Genomic DNA, 23,099 nt, shown 5'->3' on the forward strand with positions numbered 1-23,099 from the left:
TGAGGGCTGAGCGCTATTACTGTGAATTAAGGAGCTCAAAAAACAAATTGCAGATGAATACCTCATTAAATAGAATGTATTTGACATTGTCAAGGGTGCCGCTTTTCTTTGTGCATCATTTGTAAAAACTTGTTGGAGCAACTTTTATTTAACAAATGAGCCTATTTGTGTGAAAACAAGTTTAAACAAGAAACCTGAAAATACTATACTGTTCTATCCCGCACGCATACACAAAGAGTACTTTTTTCTATCCCTTTTCACTCTCTACTGTATTTCTGTACCTCTCTCACCCAGGGACTGGATCCAGGCTCTATGTGCCTACACCACCTCCAACTTCTTGCGGGCAGGGGAGCTCGGAGCAGAGATCAGAGAGTCGTGGGTGGTAGCTAATGCAGCCATTTACCTGTGGAATTATAATAGCCATTTGCTTGCAGCTGGGGAATACATACTCCTGCTTCCCACCTTCCAGAGTCTGGTGGACATGCTGCAGAAGACGGGGTACATCGGGTAGGCTTTGTTACTGAGTTACTCTAACTTCTAAGTTGTGGGGATTGATCGATCTAGCAACCCACCTTATCCGCAGTGTCACAGCTTCACTAATTTAACATGAAGGTAATTAAAGCACAACCTAAGCATCAGAACTGTAAAAATACCACATAACACCTCATTATGACATTCTAGATTTTTGTTTTTTGTCATGTGTCTCCTTCTTTCGTCTCTGTGTTCAGCTCTCTGGCGTTTGTGTGAGTTTTGTCCTGGTCCCTCTTTCAGTAACTTTCTGTTTTATTTTGAAGGTTAGATCTGTATGTACTTTTCTAGGATGGCAACCTCTATGCAGTACACTCACCAACCAGGTTGGCGAGTGAATTGCATTAAATTTTTTTTGTGTCGGGGACCGGTTGCAAGAAGTTGAAGGTGCTGCACCCTCAACCTCTGGACACCCACTTTTGGTCTCAAGGCGATTGCACAGATCACCTGGTGGGAGGCAGCCTGTCTCAGTCCAACTTGGACTGACTGCATTCACTCTCAAACATACTGATGAAGGTCTGCAATTAATCACCATCTAATTTATGAGCATGAACAGATTGTCAACATGTAATCAATCAGTCTGCACCAATGAGCGCAAATCAGATTATGAAACACACAAATCTGAGTTACTAAGGTTTGTGGTAGGCAGTTTACTGTCAATTACACTAAATTTAACAGTGAAAAGCATGCCTTATTTTGCACCCAGTATGTGTGTGAGATATTTGCCATTATGTGAAATGAGAAGGGGAGAGAGTGTGCGGTTGGCACTGCTGAATGGCTCAAATCTGTGAGTGCTGTGCCAAAACGGTTCTGTCCTGTCGCTCTTACTCAGAACGGAGCTTTTAACGGGACTGTGTTAGTGTGTTATATTCATGTCTGAATGTTATAATATGTAAGGATTAGAGTTAGTTAAATTAATACGTACAGTATTCCCAGTCTCATGCCTTCCTCTTCAGACATCCTCCTTCCACTTGTTGCTATTTGACCAGCTGTTTCATTTAACGTCAATATTTAACATAAAGTAATGTTAAAATGCAACAGCAAAAAATGCTGTCGGTCTAAAGAAATAATGAATATTACGCTACGGTACAGTAGTTTCCTGAGAAAACAGTCTGCTCTAATGATAGATTTTTTTTTCTCCTTCCCGGCGCAGCATCATCTGCAGTCCTTTTTTTCCCCTTTTCCTTTACTCACATCTGTAAATCACCATTAAGTGAAGGAGGCATCTTGCTCCATTTACTGAGATCAGCAACAGACTTTTGGAGTTTGAGCGCTAATAAATATGTGAAAATGATTCGGCTGTCTAATGTGCTTTATAGCATCATTCATTGCAAGTTCTAACTGTGAATAATGCAGTGAATGACAGTCAGGTTAGGGTTGATCTTTTGATTTTGATAGTTATCTACTCAGTATCTATTTATATGTATACACAAATATACATAATAAATATACATGGGTAGTCTGTGTACATTTTCCTACATTGTAAATTAATGCTGAAGTCATCCAGACTATGAAGGAATACATAAGGAATCATGTAGTAAACTTAAAAGTGTTAAACAAACCTAAATATCTTTTAGATTTTAGATTCTTCAAAGTCGGCTCCTTTTGCTTTGATTACAGCTTTGTACACTCTTGGCGTTCTCTCAGGCAGCTTCATGAGGTCATCACCTGAAATGGTTTTCCAACAGTCTTGAAGGAGTTGACTGAGAAGATACTAACATGTGCAGAGCTGTCACCTAAGCAAGAGGCGAATACTTTGAAGAATAAATAATAGTTTGGATGACTTTAACATTAATCTACAATGCAGACAATTTTTAAATAATAATAAACTACTCAATAAGAAGGTGTGCCCAAACTTTTGACTGGTACTGTACATGCATAATGCAATACTCAATTCACAAACCAAAACAACAGTCTACATTATTGAACTGACATTAACACCCCTTGCATGGAAAATTTGTGTCAGTCAGGGGATTAACACACATTGTTTTTATGTGGAGGAGGAATAAAATAAGTTTGTAATAAAGCAACTCTCTAGATAAGTCTTGTGCTCCACCTGAATCTCAGTTCCTAAGACCACACACACCAGCAAGTTCTAACAGAAGAATTCTCCTTATATCAGGTACATGTTGATTCTTCTTCAGCCCCTCATTGATCTGAACTGCCCCTATGTTTTCAGGGACTTGCATTAAACCTCCACTTACGCTGTATTATTTGTGAGGATACGCCCCAGTTTTTGAGCCTCAGATTTGCACTGCGATTGGTAGAAGACTGGTCATTAATAAAATGAATTAGCTGTGTCTGTTTGTATTTAAATTTATAGATTATGAACTTGCCCTTTTAGAACTGGCCCAGTCTGTGGCTGAGAGAGTCGCGCCTGATGTGTGGGCTGGTGGCGAATCCTGGTCGATTTCTCAAAATACTCACAAAAAGGTGGTTCAGTGCTTCCTTTATAACCTCCTTTAGAACAGGATACATCCTTTATGGAAGGAGAGCTGATAATTTCATCCCAGAATTCACCATCTAACAGTTCATGAAAACAATCACTGACAAAATGGCGCAGATCATAATTTAGTTATTAAAGTAACACACTTTGTAATTATGTTGAATCAGTAAATTACACAAGATAGAATTTCTTGCTTTGGTGTAAGTTAAACGATCAGTGGAGATTACACAAATACTGTGTAATCTTCTACTATTTTGAGCTTTAGTTTTTATTTAGATTATTTTTTAAATTTGTTTGTATTGTATAGTGAGGAACACTCATAAGAATGTCATAAGATTCAAATACTTTTATTGGCTAATAAGTTGTGGAACACTGGACCGCCTCTTCATTCTCTCAAGGATTTTCGAGTGTGCGTGGGAGTTTGCCCATCCAGTCTATATGTGCTTTGTGGACCTGGTAAAAGCATTCGACTGTGCCCCTCAGGCTGTCCTGTGGGGGGTGCTGTGGGAGTATGGGATGTCTGGCCCATTGCTGCGGGCCATTCGGTCCCTGCAAAAACTGCACCGAGAGCTGGGTCCATATTGCTGGAAATAAGGCGGACTCTTTGGGTGTTGGACTTCGTCAGGGCTGCCCTTTGTCACCGATTCTGTTCATAATTTTCATGGTCAGTATTTCTAGGTGTAGCCAAGTGGCGGAAGGGTTCCACCTTGGTGGCCTCAGAATCTCATCTCTGCGTTTTGCAGATAATGTGATCCAGTTGGCTTCATCAGGTAGTGGCCTCCAGCTCGTGGTGGAATGGTAACCTGACAGCCAAACGTGAAGCAGCCACCTCCTCCCAGGTGGCTGGGGAGAGAGAGGTCTGGGCTTCTCTGCTTAGACTGCTCCCCAACAACCTGGCCCTGGATAAGCGGAAGAAAATGGATGGATGGTCAAAATTACACAGAGTTGCACTGCACTGCCCAAAATTTTGGCTTTTTTTTTTTTTTTTTCAGTGAAATGGACCCAGCTGCTTAATCAATAATTAATTGTGCATTTTGTACTTCTTTTTTGCAGCTTCTGTCAATAAACTCAGTCTTTATTCATCAGTACCTTATTTACCATTTATCAAAATTTTATTTACCCTCAGTGAAACACTGCACACAAAATAAGGTAAAACTCACAATATGCGCATTTGTCCTTAGAAAACTATTCAAAGCTTATTTATTTTGTTCCTCACTGACAGCAGAGGAGAAGGTTTATTCTTGGCTATGGAAAGAAGCAGTGAACGCTCATGAAAACAGACCAAACTCTCCTTGGGCATAGCAATAATTGCACAAATTTTGGGATGCTCTTGCATTCTCATTTGACGTGTTACCAAGGGAACTTCTTCTGCCCAAATCTGTGGTGGGGGTTTCTCATTTCAGGAAGAGCTAAAACAAAAGCTGTTTGGCCTTCAAGACAAACTTTGAGTTCTTACCCTTCCAGAAAATGTCACTTTGGAACATGCTTTATGTTGTATTTCTCAGGAACCGTGCTCTTTTTGTGCTGCTGTGTGATGCTGTGGCCCAAGGGTTGATTCAGCCTCTGTCTGGACCAGACAACATTGTTCCAGCTCCGGCAGAAGACAAGGGCAAAAAAAGAGCCGAGAAGGGCATAGCAAAGGCTGCCAGTGCCTATGGGGTTTTCTTAGACCCTGCTGGTCTCCAGGATGTCCACAAGGCATTAGAGGTGTGTCTCTTTGTGTGGCCGTGCATTTCTATATGTTAAAGCAATTATAGTAAAACTTTCTCGCCTAACTATTTGGAAAGTAATTTGTTAGGATATAGAGATATTTCCATCTAGATTAAAAGCATTTATCTTGGGATTTCTTTAAAGCAAAGCTATCTCGAGAGAACGGATTTTGCCTGATAATTGTGGAGAAGATAAGATATAATCAATCCTGGTGAGGCTGAAAGAAGAAATTAGAGCACTGTTTCTATAGGGAAATGTTTAGAAAGGTTATGTAACATGTAATCATGACAAACAGGGGCTGTATGTATGATACATTACAAAAAATCAAAACATTTAGTTAGAAATCTGTTGACTTCTTGGATGGCTGTTGTGGAAGCACCCACGATTGGTCCTGTGTCTGGGTGATTGGAGTGTTTTGAGTGTTTTTTGTTCAGTTTTTTATCTTGTCACTGTGAAAACAATGTGTGAAATCCCAGCACTGAGAGCTTAAGAACTGATTGGAATCTCTGAAAAGAGTTTAGTGCATAGTGTGTACAAACTCTGTTTGGAGGACATGTTCAGAAATTCAAGCGTTAATCTTTTGTGCAGATAATACGCAGCTCACAATATGAATGTAACATTTACTGACGGACAACTTTTTTTTTTAAAGTTTGAAACTTTCAAATCCAGATTTTCACTTTCCAAATCACAGCTTAAACTCTCGGGGTTTGGATTTAACCTTCCAAATGTTCCCTTTTTATACTAGCTATGGATGTGAACCTACTTTATACAAACAGTGGCCTGTTTCATAGAATAACAGACTCTGAAAAAGATGAACTTCAGGTTACACACTGATTACATGTGATGAGCAAGAAGCACATTTTGTCTATTTCTGTTATGAAAAAATGAGAAAAAAATCTCCTTTTCTCTGTATGTTTTATTAATCGTACAATATGGTCAGATACAGTGTCTGACTTGAACAAAGTCTTACTGAATTCTGACTCCTTTGTAGCTTGCAGTAGCCCTTGGGCCACAGAAAGTAGTTAGTATATGGGTTCTTGCAGTTATGCATCATGATGTATAATATTTGATTGACACCTGTTGAGTGTCTCAGATGTGTTTTTTTTTTGTTTTTTTTATCTGTACCAAGTACTAGCTGATAGAAATTTAGCTCATTATTGTTTTCTACTCCTCGTCCCAGCTGTGTGAGTACGCCCTTCGAATATCAACCGTCCCAGGGGAGACCGTCCCCATCGCAGCAAGGAAACGGGTTTTGGCCACGTGGGTGCAGATCAATGGACTCTTGCATCAGGAGATTGGCTCAAAGATCGATATGCTCAAGGTATCATTCTTAACAATTGTCATTAGTTGTTTTTTGTTTTTTTTTAGATTGCTATTTCATGTTTAGGGCCTAATCATTCATAAGAAACCAAGTATCACTAGTATTTCTCCAGTGAGTCATACAGGCGAGCAAACAGCAGTTAAACTAGCAGGCACTGGGTATAAATACTGTGTATGGCAACATAAGCAGTAGTTTGTGTAATGCTGTCTGTTTTAAATTTTCGATTTTCCATATACATATGTCTAGAAGGGTAGGGAGGACAAAGAACAGAGCCATATCACCAAGATAGAATAACAGTCTTGTTTTGACTAAACTTGTCCTGACAGAATCAAATTAAGTTAAGTTAATGCTTCAGAAGTTGCGTTCGCTACATTGCTGCATTTGCAGTTTTAGGATGCACTTGATATAGATACATAAAAAAAACGTAAGAAAAGAAAGAACAAACTTGTGATGTACAGTAAGCCCTCAAGCACTGCAGTTTTCCTCATGTGACAAGAATGATTAAGAAGAACAAAGCTGTTTTCCTGCCTTCCTGTGCATGCATTATTTTAATCTTCTCTTTAAGGGTCAGCGATGCTCCTTTCATACTTCATGCTAAGCCAAAAACAGCCCTTTTAGAAGCTTTTTATTGCATAACAAAATACATAAGAGAGGATGGATTTGTGCTGAGTCATCCGTACGGCTCAGTGTCGTATAATAATGTCATTTTCATAATGTAGCCTGTATTATGATCTTAATGTGCTTATGATACTGTGAATTTATGACTGCTGACATTTTTATGAATCTTTTTGATGTTGTAGGTGTTGCCTCCGCCCTATCCGTATTAGAGCTTTGTATCCACTGCTGTGTGTGATCATCTCCAGATGTCATGTGATTGTACTGCTTCAGAGCGGGACAAAACCGTGGGGAAAGCACTTACACAATTTGTCATTTGAGTGGACTGTTCAATTAGTCACCATAATCCTTTAACTATTCATCAGCCAAGAATCTCCTGCCCTACATTAGTTCCTTCAGCCTGATGTGTTTTTGAGTCACAGCTAGATGAGGTTCACTTCATGCCATGCAAATTACGAAATGCACCGTTAATATAACAGCGGCTCATCTCTAATTGCAATCAATAAATCATTTGTCGACTCATTTTCCGCACAATGGGAAGTTATACATTATCAACAAGGCCATCTCTGCAAGTGTTTGGAACACTATGTTATGTTAATTATAGAATATATCTATGTATAATTCATACACAAATAGTAATACATCTATATGGCTTTGAGTTAATTAAACTTTAGGGATATGGCTATATTTAGCAGCTTGCAGCTGAGTAGATGTCATTCTCCTCTCTGTTTGCAGAGTGAGAATGAGGACATGTCTGCAATGACGTGTGTGCTGGCTGGAGTGGAGATGCTCCAATGCAATAGGAACGGGCGGCATATGGAGTTCTCTGTTCCCAGTCTTTCCACAGTATGTATTTCTTTGTTTTCCTACAGTAGCTGATGGCCAGATTGTAACAACAGATGTCAACATGACCCTTAAGCCCTCAGAGCCTGTCTGCATCTCATCATTTGTCAGTAGTGTCAGTATATTACAAAAAATACTGTGCCAACCTTGATCATCCAGCTTTGGTAGGATTATGGTTGTCAGAGACGTGTTTGATATGTCGAGCATGTGTGCATTTCTTTTTCCTCCTGTGGAAAATTGCTCACTCAGACAGTTTGGCCTCTTTCCACAGCTATATCTTTTTTCACACTGTCTCTTATTTTTTCTATCAGTAAGGAAAAATCTTCATTACTTCTGCTTATTTCATTCACATTTTTCTGCTCTGGCTTTTTCTGTTCCCAAGTTCCCCTTTTTCTGTCATTTTCTTAGTTGTCTGTATGCATCAATTTGTCCTTTTTATTCCTTGTCCTTTTTCTACCTCCTGCTTCATTCTGAACACCCATGTATTCACCTTCTCATCTCATCTTTTCACCTGCGATTCCTTTCCTTGTTTCTGACCTTTCTTTTTCTTGTGTTCATTCACTTTTTTGGCCCTGCTCCATTTTCCCACCATCTGCCTTTAACCTGCCTTAACTTCATTCCCTTCCTGCTTCCAGCCCTCCTCCCTTGTATTCCCACAAACCCTCCTCTCCTCCTTTCATCTTCCCTCACCACCAGCACTACCACCGCCATCATTTTCATTCCCTCCCCTCTTTTCTCTCTTCACCTAAAGCTGGTGAGCATGGCCTCTGAATGCAGATGGTCTGATGCCGTGGTGGAGTTGCAGGTGTGGTGCCAGCTGGCTGCCTTCTGCCACGATGTCAAGGACTACAACTTAGTGTGCAGCTGCACCGACAGGGCTCTGCAGCTGGAAGACGCAACCGCAAAGAGTCTCAACACCATGCCATGTGTTCTGTAAGTGTAGTTGGTTTATTTAGATGTTAAGGGACTTTAAGTACATAAGTAATTTTTTAAAAAATGGGCATGCTTTATGGCAAATGTTTCAGCTACTGTAGGAGTATTTGACACTTTGACCATAATTCACTAATAATTCAAGAAATCTAATTCTGTTAGTGCGCCTGTCTGTTTGGCTGTTCCTCGCCTACTTTAACAACTGTTCATCCAGTTCAACCATCTCAATCCTGCCTGTGAACTCTTTAAAAAGATAACTAAGCAACTCAAGGCGGGCGCCAGCGTGGCTCAGCGGTTGAGCAGGCGACCACATATGCTGCGTGGTAGTGCTGGATTAAGTTGCAACCTAGTCACCAACCTTCTCCCACTTTCCTGTCTCTCTCCACTGTAAAAACACTATCTAATAAAGTTGCAAAAGGCCAAAAACTAAATTAACTAAATCTCAAGGTGATTGACTTAAATGAGTACTTGATTCCAGCAGAGAGTGCGCTGCTTTTGATTGCCATCTTCATAAATGTAGTTATCCAGGTATGTACTGTGAAGGTCTGAAAGTTTGAGTCAACACACACATCTTACATTTTGATTATTGTAAAACAGTCTTATGACTATCTGTATTTGTAAAATAATGCAGTGTGTTTCATCAGTAAGCTGTAGACCAGTTTAATTGGCCTCTGGAAAACACTCCTGCTCTAGACTGACTATTTTCTGCTCCCCTCAACACCATGCCATGTGTGGGCAAAGGGAAGTGGGGCATGTTTGTTTGGATATCTTTGTGAATATATTCACTGATATTAAAGCTGCAACTCTGAATCTGCCTAATCTGCACGTCCACTTTTTGATCAGGCACAATCATATGCATAGCAAGCAAATCCTTATAGCTGTCTACTTAAAACAGTAACTTAATGACTGCCTACATGTGATGAGTTTAAAGGATGTGTAAATTGTAGGTAATGAAAAATGGGTAACACTATACATAAGCACTGTACTAATTCAAGACAGGATCGCACTGCACAGCAAGAGGGGCTTTCTGTGGGGAGTTTAAATGTTCTCCCTGTGTCTGTGTGGGTTTCCTCTGGGTACTCTGGTTTACTCCCAGTTCAAAGACGTGCATCCAGCCATCTCAGGTCTCCAGCCTCTCATAGCACTAACACACACACACACACACACACACACACACACACACACACACACACACTCTCACATTCACACCTGTAACCTGTTTGGAATTACCAATTAACCAAGCAAATATGTCAAAGACAGGCAGCACGGTGGCGTGGTGGTTAGCACTACTGCCTCACAGCTACAATAACATCTAGAAGGTCAGGGTTTGATTCCACCTTGGCCCAGGCCTCTCTCTGTGTGGAGTTTGGATGTTCTCCCTGTGTCTGCGTGGGTTTCCTCTGGGTACTCCGGTTTCCTCCCACAGTCCAAAGACGTGCAGTTACTGGGGTTAGGTTAGTTGGGCATTCTAAATTGCCCATACAGTAGGTGTGAATGTGAGTGTGAATGGTTGTCTGTCTTTCTGTGTTGGCCCTGCGACAGGCTGGCGACCTGTTCAGGGTGTACCCTGCCTCTCGCCCTATAACAGCTGGGATAGGCTCCAGCCCCTCCGCAACCCTGAACAGGATAAGCAGAAGAAAATGGATGGACATGTGAAAGACATGTATGTGAAGGTTGTCTCTCTTTGATGCCCTTTCATGGGCTGGAGACCTGTCCAGGTGTACCCTGGCATCACCCAGTATCAGCTGAACAGGATAAGTGATTAAGAAAATGGATGGATGCATAAATGAATAAGAATTTCTTTGCTTTTCTATTTGAAGTTTAAAATTTTGAATTAGTTTGCTAGCATATTTCACTTCTAAAGTTCTTACAGCTTGTTTGGTTGATGACGCCTGTTAAATGTACTCACACCTGCAGGTATGGCCCGACTGCAGTGAATGAAATGCTCAGCATTGCAACCTACTTAAGAGGCTTGAGCTTAGTCCACGAGTCCAGTGGAGATCTGGACTCTTACAGGGAGGCTATGAAAGTGCTCCTATCAAGTATCAGGTACTTTTTAGAGTAAACTGGTATATTGAGAAATACTTTAAGCTGCAAAATACTTTTGTCACTTAGTCTGCACTTTGAGGCATTTTGAATTTCTTTCCTTAAATCAGAGTTCTCCCTTCTTTTGTCCATAGTTATGCAGAAAAAGCTGGCAGTCCAGCGTTGTGTGTCACAGCTGCCAAGCATTACTGGAATACTTGTCTACCTCTGACACGGAGTGCTGAGGAAAGACGGAAGCTCCAGAAGCACCTACAGATGATCCTTAATGCCCTGGTTCATACCACCAAACAGGAAAATGTATGAATCTTTAACTATTTTATTTGCCACATATACTCTCACATTCATCCATATAAATTCTTCCCATTCTACCCAAACTGACCCTATATACTGCATATACTCATTCTTTGCAGCTTTTCTGCACCTGGCCAAATACAGATATAGGACTGCATCTTTTTCCACAGCTGTCACCCTGGATTCACCCAGTGATTTTTACAGTGTGGTGGTACAACTTTACACCCAAACAGGGACAGGGGACAGCAGCAATGAAAACCTCAGTCCCAGAGCCTCCATGCTATGGAAAATGGTTTAGACACAGCATCAGAAAGCCTCTCCCAGAACATTTCATTTTCTGTTATATCAACAGCTGACAAGGCAAAACTTTAAAAAGTCAACAACAAAAAGAGCAGCTAATAAGCAAAAAATAAAAATAAAAAATCATGACTGCAAAACTGGCCTTTCATGACATTTTTTACTTCTATCTTTTTGAAGGTTTTATTCTGGTTGCTATCGAGCTTACTAAGATAGGTGTCAGAGTTCTTAACTTCCTCTGTTATCTATAATTGATGAGAAAATCAGTGCAGTTTTTTTTTTTTTTTCTTGGGGTCCTAAAGGGGAAAACTTGTGGGTGTGTTCAATTGTGCAAAAACATCTGCCCAGCTCTGCCTGTGAGCAGCGATCCAGCCACGAGCATAAACAGCCGTTCAACTGCAAAATGAATTAAAATCTATAATTAAAGAGCAGTTCAGAATGCTGCTCATCTGTGGTGCTCTTCCCTTCTCAGCACTGTTCTTAAGCAGTGCTGCAACACGTAATAAGTGGGGATAAATATAATCTAGCTTATACACAAATCGTTATGCCATGTCTGGACTTGTGACTTTTTTCCTGAATGGGATTCCTAAATTGTCTGGAAGAGGATTCACAGATATTGGGACAGAGTAATATAAAAGGTCAGACAGCATTTGTTTTATATCTTATCAGTGAGCTTCCAATATGATCGAATACCCACCACTACTACAAACACTCAGTTTCCCGCAAGAGTTCAAATAAGGTATTAATCCTTTTTCTCTTCTGTTTCAGCAGCAGAGCAAAGTGAAAAGACCGCTGATCTTGGCAACACTGCCTCTTGGGAGATTAAAACATGGAGCAACAAGTAAGCACCAAAATGTGTGGTGTCAAATGGTTGAAATATTTCCTGTTCCAGATGCACCGATGTAGCAGTAGTTTCTGTCCCTTCTGATGCAATCTACACAAATGCACCCTAGGGATAATTATTCGACCTCAGTGTAGCTGCGTGCACCTTTTTGAGGGCCAACAAGGTGCCTGTGGATTCCTAAGCAGTGAAAGGTGCATATTTGCACAGTTTCTTCTAGATTTTAAGGTTCAGGATCATTCCATGTTTGTCCTAAACAAATCTAGGTAAAATGATAGCCTTTTTAAAGACATACTGTTTATTCTTTTTATTTATTAGGGTGGTGGTGGTGCACATTGGTCCAGTGGTTAGCACTGTCACCTCACAGAATCCAGGTTCATACCCAGGCCAGGGCCTTTCTGTTTTGGAGTTTGCATGTTCTCCCAGAGTTTCCCCCTGGTACTCTGGCTTTTTCCTGCAGTCCAGAGACATGCGTGTTAGGTTAATTGGCATTATGTAGTGTGCAAAGTGTAGAAAATAAAGCAGTGTACTGAATGTGTCTTCAAATGTGGCTTGAGGCTACATTGCTTTGAGTGATCAATAGATCAAGAGCTGTATAAATGCTGGTCCATTCCATGTATTTAAGTGAAAAGCATTTAAAACTTTCTGCCAAACTGCCAAGCTTTATTCTGTATCTGTCTTGTATGTTGGCGGTATGTATGATGATGCAGTAATTAGCACTGTGTCTACACAGCAAGAAGGTTCTGGGTTCAAACCTCTGTTTCCTCTGTGTGTAACAAAATGTTGAACACACGCTTGCTTACTTTGCATTACAGATGAAAATTTAAACTAAATGTGCTCCTGTGTGTCTGTATATTTGCATCTTTGAAAGCTGAAGAGGTCCTAACGCTGAGAGCAGCCATTTACTGTTTGTTGTTCCAAATCTGCATCGACGAAGACGACTTTGAAAGTGCTCTGCAGCTGCTAGACAAAGCTACGAGAGACATGCCTCGCACCAGACATCGGCTGTGAGTAAAACCAGTAACACAAGGACATGAAGAAGGTGTCATACGTAGACAAGGAGACATTTTGCTCGTTTTTGTGTTAACCCAGACCTCTGCTCAAATACTGCGTGCTGGTGAAAGCACGCCTGGGAAAGAACATACTGCTGGACATGCAGAAATTAGAAGATGAAGGAGAGCAGTGCTGTTCATTCATGTGGCATCAGGCAGCACTGTGTGCTGACACTGTAGCCAAACAACTGACTTACTACCAGAAAGCCATCACTTCTCTCACGGTAATATACCTCTGCTCTGGCATCATCACCAAAATGTAAAACACAGTGCACGTGGATGATTTAAAAACTTTTCATATTTAAAAACTTATTTTATAAAGTTCATAATATTAATCCTGTGCTGTTGATGTGCATCGAAGTAGTGCAATATTTGTAGCAATGGTTATAGCACCATCATGTGGAGCTGACTTGCCATTACAACCCATTTTTCAAGTACCACTTTCTATGGCATAGGACACAAAATTAGAGGCCCATGTGATACACATTTAGAGCAAATAACATAACAAATTGTTTTTTGACTTTTGTATTTTTAATGGCATCTTTGAACAGAGCACAGAGACTCAGTGGCAGAAGGTCAGCTTCCTGTTAAGTTTTGGACAGTGGCTGTACAGTCACAATTTCCACAAAGAGGATGCCCAGCACCAGGTTCAGTGGGGAATAGATATCCTTCTACACTTGGAACCTGAGCAGGCACATGGAGTAGGTAAGACTCACTAACACATCTTGTTCATTGTATCATGTCAAAAATGTGACACTGACTAGTTAGTTTTGCCAGTTATGCTACTGTGCACTCTAAAATCTCTGGGGGAAGGTAACAGATTCTGAGAATTCCCCTTGAGGTTTGCATCTCAGGAGTGCTTTTCCACTTGGATTAAGTCTGTATGTGTGCTTGCACATTAGCACGTGTGCTCGCATGCTTTTTATTGCCCCTGATGTTTTACACTGCGTTAGGTAAACACAGAAAACAACTGATCAGTCCGATCCTGAAATGAGCCTTGCCACTGCTTTTGTCCAATTACTTAAGGATAGGAATCATGTGTTCCCCTGTGCAAAAAACCAAAACAAACCCAAACTGGATCAGACAAAAACAAATTGACCATTCAAGGAAACAGATTTCTAAGAAACATTCAAGGAAACAGTATCTATGTGGATACCCACTGAGAATAACATAGCATACTTTAAAGACAGCTGTGAGAAGTCTTTTTAATCTCCTGCTGTGAGCACATTAGTATTCTGTTAGAGATAAATTGCCCACTTCAATAAAACCTCTTTATTATTGGCTTAATTTGTAACTGTGTTTCAGTTCTTCTGACAGATTATTTTTGTTTCATCTGAACATTTTTATGTCTATTTTTTTCTCTAGAGGATGAGACTGTAGAGAGGGATTTGAGCCCTGTGAAAAGTGAGCACCTGCTTGGAGTCCAGGGTTTGTTATTTACACAAAAGGTGTCCAGTGTGAAGGAGGTGCGTCGCCTGGACTACTTGATACAAGCACACACTCTGCTTGCCATCATGGAAGACAAGACTTCACCTGAGCACCAGCTTAACCTGCTCAGAGCCTACACTTTTGTGCTCCAAATATGGCAGGTACTGCATCTTCACCAGCACTGCTCCTGACAACTTTGACAACGCCGAAGCGGCTTCAGATGCAAATTGGGCTCAAGTTGAGTGTGGAATGTGTCGCAAAGTGTGCGTCATATCTCACTACAGGTTTCTATGGCGGTGGCATGTGAGATTTCCAGTGAGATGGCAAAAAGTGAGGCACTCCAGCCTCCTACCTCTGCTGAATCCAAAAAAGGCAAAGACAGGGGCAAAGGCAAAAAAGCCAAGGAGGTAAGTTTCTCAGCTCAAGTTTGTGTCTTTGCTTTTGAAGTTTAACACAGTTGCTTGACTTAATTATGATGTTTTGCCACACAGTGTTCATCAAGTCTACCTGTCTGAGTTAAACATTTCACTGATCCTGAAAAACAAACTGACTAGTTACACGCTGACTGCACACTGATATTAAAAACAAAAAATCAGTTCTGTGTGTCATCTGTTTGACCAGCCTACCCCCGCAGAAGAAAGGCCTAAATCTGTTATCTTGGATCAGACACCTCCTTCCACCCCGAGGGACTGGGCCTGCTTTGTCTGTCCTCACCAGGCCAGGCAGATATTCAGAACCAGCAGCAACCCCCACTGCATCAGCACTCACAGCATTACAAAGCAGGCAGGACTACAAACCTCTCTCATATATTTCTCTCTGTATCATAATGTGTACCATCTGTGGTATTGTCTCTGATTTCACTTTTTTTACTAGAGGTTGTAATCTCCCAGCTTTATGGGCTCAGAGGCTCAGCTACATAAAAGCAGTAACAAGTAACATAGTCAATGTTGCTTTGAAGCTTTGTTGACAAGAAAGTGCCCCTATTGATCTTTAAGGATCAAATTAAGTTGTCAGAAGTAGATAAAGCCCCAGTTTTCTAAATTAAATATGTATTGTAATCCATTCATGGATCTACAGCCTCAGTAGGATGGAAGTATATGACAGGACTGCATCTACAGTAACTGGTTTGAAAAAGGAGCAAACAGCCATTTTCTATTCTGATATATCACTGAAGAGTATTGTTGTGTACTTGTTAGTGAAAGTCTTGGAATCTTTATGTTTCTCTTTTTGTTTGTAGAACCAAAGCCTATTTTATCTCAGCCTGCTGGAAGAGGAACTGCATCTGCTCTCACTCGACCACCTGACTCTTCCTGTCATGCATCTAGCTGAGACCATTGCTCATGATCTGTTGGATAGTAAAAGCCTCTCCGACCTCTACAGGCTTCGGTAAAAACAGTGAAGTACATCTCAGAGTCAGGTCTTGTGGAGTACCACTGCATATGAGAACAATGTTACTTAAAGCACTTCAGGTGCAGAGGGTGGTACTGTATGAAAATAAGATTAATTTGCACTTTGTTCACTAAATCCGTTCTAATTATCTCTGTGTGCCGTTTGGTGCTGGGAACATAAAGACAGCTGCCTGGTGCACATTTTCCAGTGTTCTGTTTACAGGTGTTGGGGTGCAACTATACAGTGCGGGAAATTTTTTCCCGGCTGAATTTGTAAGTTTACAAAGAAATGAACAGTCTCAAAGTTTTATGGTAGTTTCATTTTAATGGAGAGAGACAGAATATCAACCAAAAGTCCAGAAAGAACACCTTATGTAAAGGTTATAAAACGATGCTTTTGAGTGAAATAAATATTTGATCCCCTACAACCCAGCCAGAATTCTGGCTCCTACAGATTGGTTATGTCCATGTGGTACACAGATTATATTAAATCATCCAGTCAATCAATACTACTGACTTCAATTCATTATGTGTATAAAGCACACCTGTCCATAGAATCAATTTCTTCCATTCCAACCTCTCTACCACCATGAGCAAGAACAAAGAGCTGTCAAAGGATGTCAGGGACAAGATTGTAAACCTGCACAGGGCTGGAATGGGCTACAAGACCATCAGCAAGAAGCTTGGTGAGAAGGTAACAGATGTTATTCAGAAACTGGAGAAATATAAAATGACAGTCCATGCAAAATCTTGCCCCATTGGGTGAAGATGATCATGAGAAAGGTGGTGGATCAGCCCAAAGCTACATGGAAGAAGCTTGTTTAATTATCTGAAAGCAGTTGGGACCACAGTCACCAAGAACACCATTGGTAACACATTACACCTACAGCTTGTAGCCCCACCAGCCCCTGCTAAAGAAGGCACATGTACAGGTCTGTCTTAAGTTTGCCAGTGAACTTCTAAATAATTCAGAGAAGACTTGGGAGAAAGTGCTGTGGTCATATGAAACCAAAATCGAGCTCTTTGGCATCAACTTGACCTGACTTGTTTGGAGGAAAAGAAATGCTTAGTGTGACCCAAAGAACGCCATCCCCACAGTCAAGCAAGGAGGCCAATGGACAGGGTCGTGTACCCTAAAATCTTGGACAAGAACCTCTTTTCCTAAGCTAAAGATGGCAATGACCCAAAGCACACCACCAAGGCAACAAAGGAGTGGCTAAAGAAGAAGCGCATTAAGGTCATGGAGTGGCCTAACCAGTCTCCAAATTTCAGTCCTATAGAAAATCTGTGGAGGGAGCTGAAGCTTAGGGTTGCCAAGCGGAAGCCAGGAACCTGGTGACAAACTACAAGAAACATCTTACCGGTGTTCTTGCCATCAAGGGGTTCTCCACCAAGTACGACAGTAAGTCATGTTTTGCTTGGGGATCAAATACTTATTTCACTCAATGACATGCAAATCAATATAAAACTTTTGTGTAATGTGTTTATTTTCTGGATCTTTGGTTGATATTCTGTTTCCCCTTAAAATGAAACTACCATCAAAATTAGAGCCTGTATGTCACTTTGTAAATGAGCACACTCACAAATTCAGCAGGGGATGAAATAATTATTCCTCCCACTGTATATGTGAAAAAGTTGTAAGGTTTATGACTAAAGGAGATGCTGTGTGAAGTCTCAGGTCTTATGAGACCTGTGGTACCGTGAGTTGCTCCGTGATTCAGTTTCATGTACTTTTTGCTGTTCTTCACCTTATTAGAATAGTCAGGACCTGTGTTCAGCTGGGTTTGGAGACACATTCACCATATCAGAAGAAGCTTCTGACTCTGGGTGAAATCCCAGAACGAGAACAAATGGGGTACGTGAACCCGACTACAAAGATTTAATGTGTGTACATCTTTAATAACCTATAATATAATATTCAGGTGCCACAGAGCCATAGTGCTTTCAAAGGAGAGGAGCAGCCTTCGCAGAGCTTGTAACCAGGTCAGCTGCTTCATCTGTGCTTTTATTTTGCTATACATTTATAATGTTTTGCATGTAAAAGAAATTACTATTAAAATATTTATTTTTTCTTTGTATTCATTTTATTGCTGACAAGAGCCCCACTGACTGATGATTTTTGTTCTTAGAATTATAAATAGTTACCATTTTTTTTCCTTCTTCCTCTTCTGTCTTTCGCGATAACTGCAGCATGTTAATAATGTCAATTTCATAATGAATTTTACACAGCTGATCAACTTTCACACTATAACACTGCGATCCCAGCAGAGCATGTAAAGATTTTTCTTGTTACATCCTTTTTTTTTTTTCCACATGGTGGTGTATATATTTGTGTGTTCATATTCTTTTTGATAGTGTATGTGCATAGACAATATCTCATTTGTATCCACCTGTTAACAACTGAAAGCTTAAAAGTTACTTTGAGTCAGTTTATTAAAAGTTTATTGTGCTATATTTTTGTGATTTTTGTCAGAAAGGAGAGATGGATGAGAGTACGCCAGACATTTGGCTGGACAAAGCTGGGGTTTGCCTCAGTATGGGACTCTATCAGTCAGCCAGACAGCTCCTGGCTGAGGCCCACATGGTGTCTATGGTAAGGTTAGGAAGAACATCACTGTCAGTGTCTATCAGTAAAACCAAATCTGAAAATATTACCCTGAATTCTTTTTATCATTCTGACAAACTCATTGTTGGTCTACTCTTTATAACCACTGTCATGTTACGCTAAAAGACTCAATAGTGACAGTGAATACTGGAACCTGGGCAAAAAAACTTGGCATGAAACATTTGTCCAGGATGCATCAGTGACATACAACATGCAAGCTATCAAGTTACATTACCTCTAGGAAGTGTTAAGTAATATGTTTCACTACCCTTTACATTAATTTTGTGTTACCCTGCAACATGGCCTGATATGCATTGTCATAACAGTACAAACCTTAGGCTGTACGCTAACATGCTGGTAAAAATCCCTAACCTACTGAGGAGTACATGGAGAAGATTTGTTTTTTAGTGTTTAAATTGACAGAAATGTTGGTGCAAATAGCATTTCACAGAAAAATTATATGGCCAAAGCAATTCTATTGTAGTAAAAGTTACAGCCAGGAGTGAAAGTGGATGGTAACGATCTGGAACAATGTCAACACATCCTTTTTTTTCATTCTCATTGTTGTGATGTGATCATTCTGCAGATGTCAATAAAGTTGTTGTTGCAGAACTTCTGCATCTAGCTGAGGGCTCTGGCCAGCACTGCAGAAGAGGAGCGAGCATAAACAGAGTAAAGTTTGTATTTGGCAGGCAGTTTCAAATGTTTCAAACAGCTCAACATCTGTAATTTCCCCATTGTGGGACTAATAAAGGTATTCGTATAACAAATATCACCAAACAAAAACTGTTTGTGTGCAGTATGGACCAAAATGTGTCTGCGAGCTAAAGACACAGGCTCCATTTCCCAGGGAGAAAAAAAAAATCTTAACGTGTGATAAGTTCACAGAGCAGAGATGAAAGATGAGAGATTATTTTCACATTCGTACATCATTCAGAGATTTTTTTTTTTTATATTGTGAAAGACTTGAAGTATATTATTTTTTTTTAGTAGTCAAAGGAAGCATGAGAATCCTAGTAAAGAATCCTAGGCATCCTTTACAGTTTAGTGCAATTCAATTCAATTCAATTTTATTTATATAGCGCCAAATCACAACAAACAGTTGCCTCAAGGCGCTTTATATTGTGGGTAAAGACCCTACAATAATACAAAGAAAACCCAATATTTAAAACGACCCCCTATGAGCAAGCACTTGGCGACAATGGGAAGGAAAAACTCCCTTTCAATAGGAAGAAATCTCCAGCAGAACCAGGCTCAGGGAGGGACAGCCATCTGCCATGACTGGTTGGGGGTGAGGGGAGGGAGACAGGACAAAAGACATGCTGTGGAAGAGAGCCAGAGATTAATAATAATTAATGATTAAATGCAGAGTGGAGTAGAAACAAAATAAAGTAAAGTAGTGCAGGCTGAAGAGGTTTGTTTTTAGTATTGTGATGAAATTTACAGTAAGGCACTACAGTATGTTGGACTGGTGCAGGGCAGGCTGTGGCGTTCATGTTGGGTTACATCAAGGGTAGCAGACAACCATTTAAACTGATCTCTCTCCTTTTATCTTGTTCAATTCAGTTAAATCCACAGAGAGCAGTAAACCTGAGAGCAGCAGCAGCACAGCTCAACTGATCACAGCCTATAAGCAAAGAACACAAATTTACTGGAGCTCACAATACAGTTTTACAAGTCTTATGTCTAAGTGATTTTTTTATCCCCACACTATGGCTACACCGGATATTAGGGTTCCCCCCACCTGCCAAATCTCACTTTAACCCCTGATTATGGCTTGTTGAAAATTAACTTTTGGCTGCTTGACATTTAGCTCTGGCACTACTCAGGGACCAGGATTTTTCACTGCTAGCTTTGTCTTTGCAGACACTTTGAAAGAGTTGAGCCCTTGTTTGCAGCAGTGGGCAGTTTATGGTCTGGTCGCAATTTGCACTTTACCATCACATTTTTGTCCTCTTGTTCAATTATCAAACGAAGTTCAATGAAAGTGATGTTCACATCTCCACTCCTCAGAAGTTGTAGACTGCTTTTTTATTTTGCTCCTCCTGCCTCACAAACTGAAGGTAGCTGATGGCAGCACGTGTTCTTCTCCTTTATCTAGCTGCTTTCTTTAGGATTCGCCATAGCTTCCTCCATTTCACATTATCCCTTTCATCTTCCACTGTCACACCAACCCTCTGCATGTCCTTCACTATATCCATGAATCTTTTCTGGGGTTGTCCTCCTTTCCTCTTCCCTGTCAGCTCCATCTTCAATATTCTTTATCCAATATATCTCTCCTCTGTAAACTTCCAAGCCATTTCAACCTTGCCTCTAACTTTGTCTCCAAATTGCTCAACCTGAGCTGTCCCTCTAATTTCTAACCCAAAACAAAAGTCTTAGCATCAACTCTGCCACATCCAGCTCCTGTCTTGTTGTCAGTGCCACCATTTCTAAACTACACAGCATACCAGGTCTCACACCTGGTAAACCTTGCTTTTCACTCGAGCTGCTATCCTTCTCTCACAGATCACTCCAATACTTGTCTCCACCCACCTCACCCAGCCTGCACTCTCTTTTTCACTGCCCGTTGACCTGAGGTATTTAAATGTCACTTCACTACCTCTAACTTCAAAAGTCTGCTCCAGGTGAGACTCGAACTCACAACCTCAGCATTGCTCTCCAGTGTACTGCCATATAAGTACTGCGCGCTAACCAATTGTGCCACTGGAGCTGTGGTCATGTGTGCACAAAGCTTTACACCCGTCGTGCAGATAATTGAAGAATTTCTATAATGCAAGTAACATCTTAATTATATAATTGTAATGTGATTACTGAAATTAATTACAGAAAAATGTAATGCGATTACAGGTGTGGGTTACTTTGGAATCTGTTACATCCCATATTGGTCCATATTTTCAGCCTAGGTCCAGAAGAAGAACTTTATATTTGATAGAAATCAGTTGAAGAGTGACACATTTAATGGAATATGATGTAGTCTTTAACGCTGCAAAGAAAAAAGACACGTCTGACTGTTTTTAGTTGGCTCTGATTTTGAAATGCACAGTGGGTCATGCCTGGACAGATTGCCAGTCTGTCGCTCGGCTAACACAGTTTGCACTTTGAACCTGAGTTCCTTCAGGTCCAAATTGCATTTGGTTGCTTGGACCCTTTTCTAAATACTTACATTTCTAATTCAGACTGTTTCTATTCAGGTGCTCGGAGACCAGAATTCTATGTCAAGAAGTTTGCTCTATCTGGCCAGTCTGGCTTGTAAAGAGCAGAACCATGCCCAGGCTCTGATTCTGCTGGACAAAGCTCACGCCCTGGGTGGGGATGAGGACTTCTGGTACCTCTTCGCCCTTACCAAGGTCACGGCTGTGGTAGGCCAGAGACACAAAGATTCACAAACAAAGGTACAGAATTACAAGCTTCTGATGACTCTTTAGGCACTGTTGTGTTTGTAGAAGTTTTCCCTCAAGCTTTTTTTCTTTTATAGGTAGATCACATTATAAAACAAGGCTGTGAGGCTCTGAAGCTGGTCCTGGATCAGCGGGTAAACCGAGCCCCAGAGCTCACATTCTTGATCATCTCATTAGAGAAGAGGTAAACATGAACCTTTCTAGTTGATTGGGTTGAGTGTTTAGTTTTTTCTTGATTAAGCTGACTTTTATACACTGCTCAAAAAATAAAGGGAACACTTAACACAATATAACGCCAAGTAAATCAAACTTCTGTGAAATCAAACTGTCCACTTAGGAAGCAACACTGATTGACAATCAATTTCACATGCTGTTGTGCAAATGGAATAGACAACAGGTGGAAATTATTGGCAATAGGCAAGACACACTCAATAAAGGAGTGGTTCTGCAGGTGGGGACCACAGACCACTTCTCAGTACCTATGCTTTCTGGCTAATGTTTTGGTCACTTTTGAATGTTGGTGGTGCTTTCACACTTGTGGTAGCATGAGACAGACTCTACAACCCACACAAGTGGCTCAGGTAGTGCAGCTCATCCACGATGGCACATCAATGCGAGCTGTGGCAAGAAGGTTTGCTGTGTCTGTCAGCATAGTGTCCAGAGGCTGGAGGCGCTACCAGGAGACAGGCCAGTACACCAGGAGACGTGGAGGAGGCCGTAGGAGGGCAACAACCCAGCAGCAGGTCTGCTACCCCTGCCTTTGTGCAAGGAGGAACAGGAGGAGCACTGCCAGAGCCCTGCAAAATGACCTCCAGCAGGCCACAAATGTGCATGTGTCTGCACAAACGGTTAGAAACCGACTCCATGAGGATGATATGAGGGCCCGACGTCCACAGATGGGGGTTGTGCTCACAGCCCAACACCGTGCAGGTCGCTTGGCATTTGCCAGAGAACACCAGGATTGGCAGATTCGCCACTGGCGCCCTGTGCGCTTCACAGATGAAAGCAGGTTCACACTGAGCACATGTGACAGATGTGACAGAGTCTGGAGACGCCGTGGAGAGCGATCTGCTGCCTGCAACATCCTTCAGCATGACCGGTTTGGCAGTGGGTCAGTAATGGCATTTCTTTGCAGGGCCGCACAGCCCTCCATTTGCTCGCCAGAGGTAGCATGACTGCCATTAGGTACTAAGATGAGGTCCTCAGACCCCTTGTGAGACCATATGCTGGTGCAGTTGGCCCTGGGTTCCTCCTAATGCAGGACAATGCTAGACCTCATGTGGCTGGAGTGTGTCAGCAGTCCCTGCAAGATGAAGGTATTGAAGCTATGGACTGGTTCGCCCATTCCCCAGACCTG

General features: G+C 41.2%; 1 protein-coding gene and 1 non-coding gene across 5 annotated transcripts in view; one reads left to right on the forward strand and one right to left on the reverse strand.

The window, feature by feature from the left end:
* The window catches only part of cfap46 (cilia and flagella associated protein 46), a 71,861-nt gene that overhangs the window by 17,954 nt on the left and 30,808 nt on the right, over positions 1-23,099 (forward strand). For 2 of the 4 annotated variants that reach the window (XM_030747415.1, XM_030747419.1), the window contains 20 exons: positions 295-507; positions 4,480-4,681; positions 5,865-6,005; positions 7,356-7,466; positions 8,215-8,396; positions 10,311-10,442; positions 10,574-10,736; positions 11,796-11,868; positions 12,740-12,875; positions 12,961-13,144; positions 13,472-13,625; positions 14,286-14,509; positions 14,633-14,755; positions 14,970-15,131; positions 15,586-15,734; positions 17,493-17,591; positions 17,659-17,719; positions 18,210-18,329; positions 21,536-21,736; positions 21,820-21,926. In XM_030747415.1, the coding sequence (XP_030603275.1) occupies positions 295-507; positions 4,480-4,681; positions 5,865-6,005; positions 7,356-7,466; positions 8,215-8,396; positions 10,311-10,442; positions 10,574-10,736; positions 11,796-11,868; positions 12,740-12,875; positions 12,961-13,144; positions 13,472-13,625; positions 14,286-14,509; positions 14,633-14,755; positions 14,970-15,131; positions 15,586-15,734; positions 17,493-17,591; positions 17,659-17,719; positions 18,210-18,329; positions 21,536-21,736; positions 21,820-21,926 (2,937 nt within the window). The remainder of the gene's footprint in view (positions 1-294; positions 508-4,479; positions 4,682-5,864; positions 6,006-7,355; positions 7,467-8,214; positions 8,397-10,310; positions 10,443-10,573; positions 10,737-11,795; positions 11,869-12,739; positions 12,876-12,960; positions 13,145-13,471; positions 13,626-14,285; positions 14,510-14,632; positions 14,756-14,969; positions 15,132-15,585; positions 15,735-17,492; positions 17,592-17,658; positions 17,720-18,209; positions 18,330-21,535; positions 21,737-21,819; positions 21,927-23,099) is intronic. The other 2 variants (XM_030747417.1, XM_030747418.1) reach the window with 2 other exon arrangements.
* trnai-uau (transfer RNA isoleucine (anticodon UAU)) lies at positions 20,961-21,054 on the reverse strand. The gene is made up of 2 exons: positions 21,017-21,054; positions 20,961-20,996 (listed from the first exon to the last, which is right to left on the reverse strand). It is a non-coding gene; the product is annotated as a tRNA-Ile (tRNA).

The sequence above is a fragment of the Archocentrus centrarchus genome, chromosome 15 (genome assembly GCF_007364275.1).
Source record: "Archocentrus centrarchus isolate MPI-CPG fArcCen1 chromosome 15, fArcCen1, whole genome shotgun sequence".
NCBI lineage: Eukaryota > Metazoa > Chordata > Actinopteri > Cichliformes > Cichlidae > Archocentrus > Archocentrus centrarchus.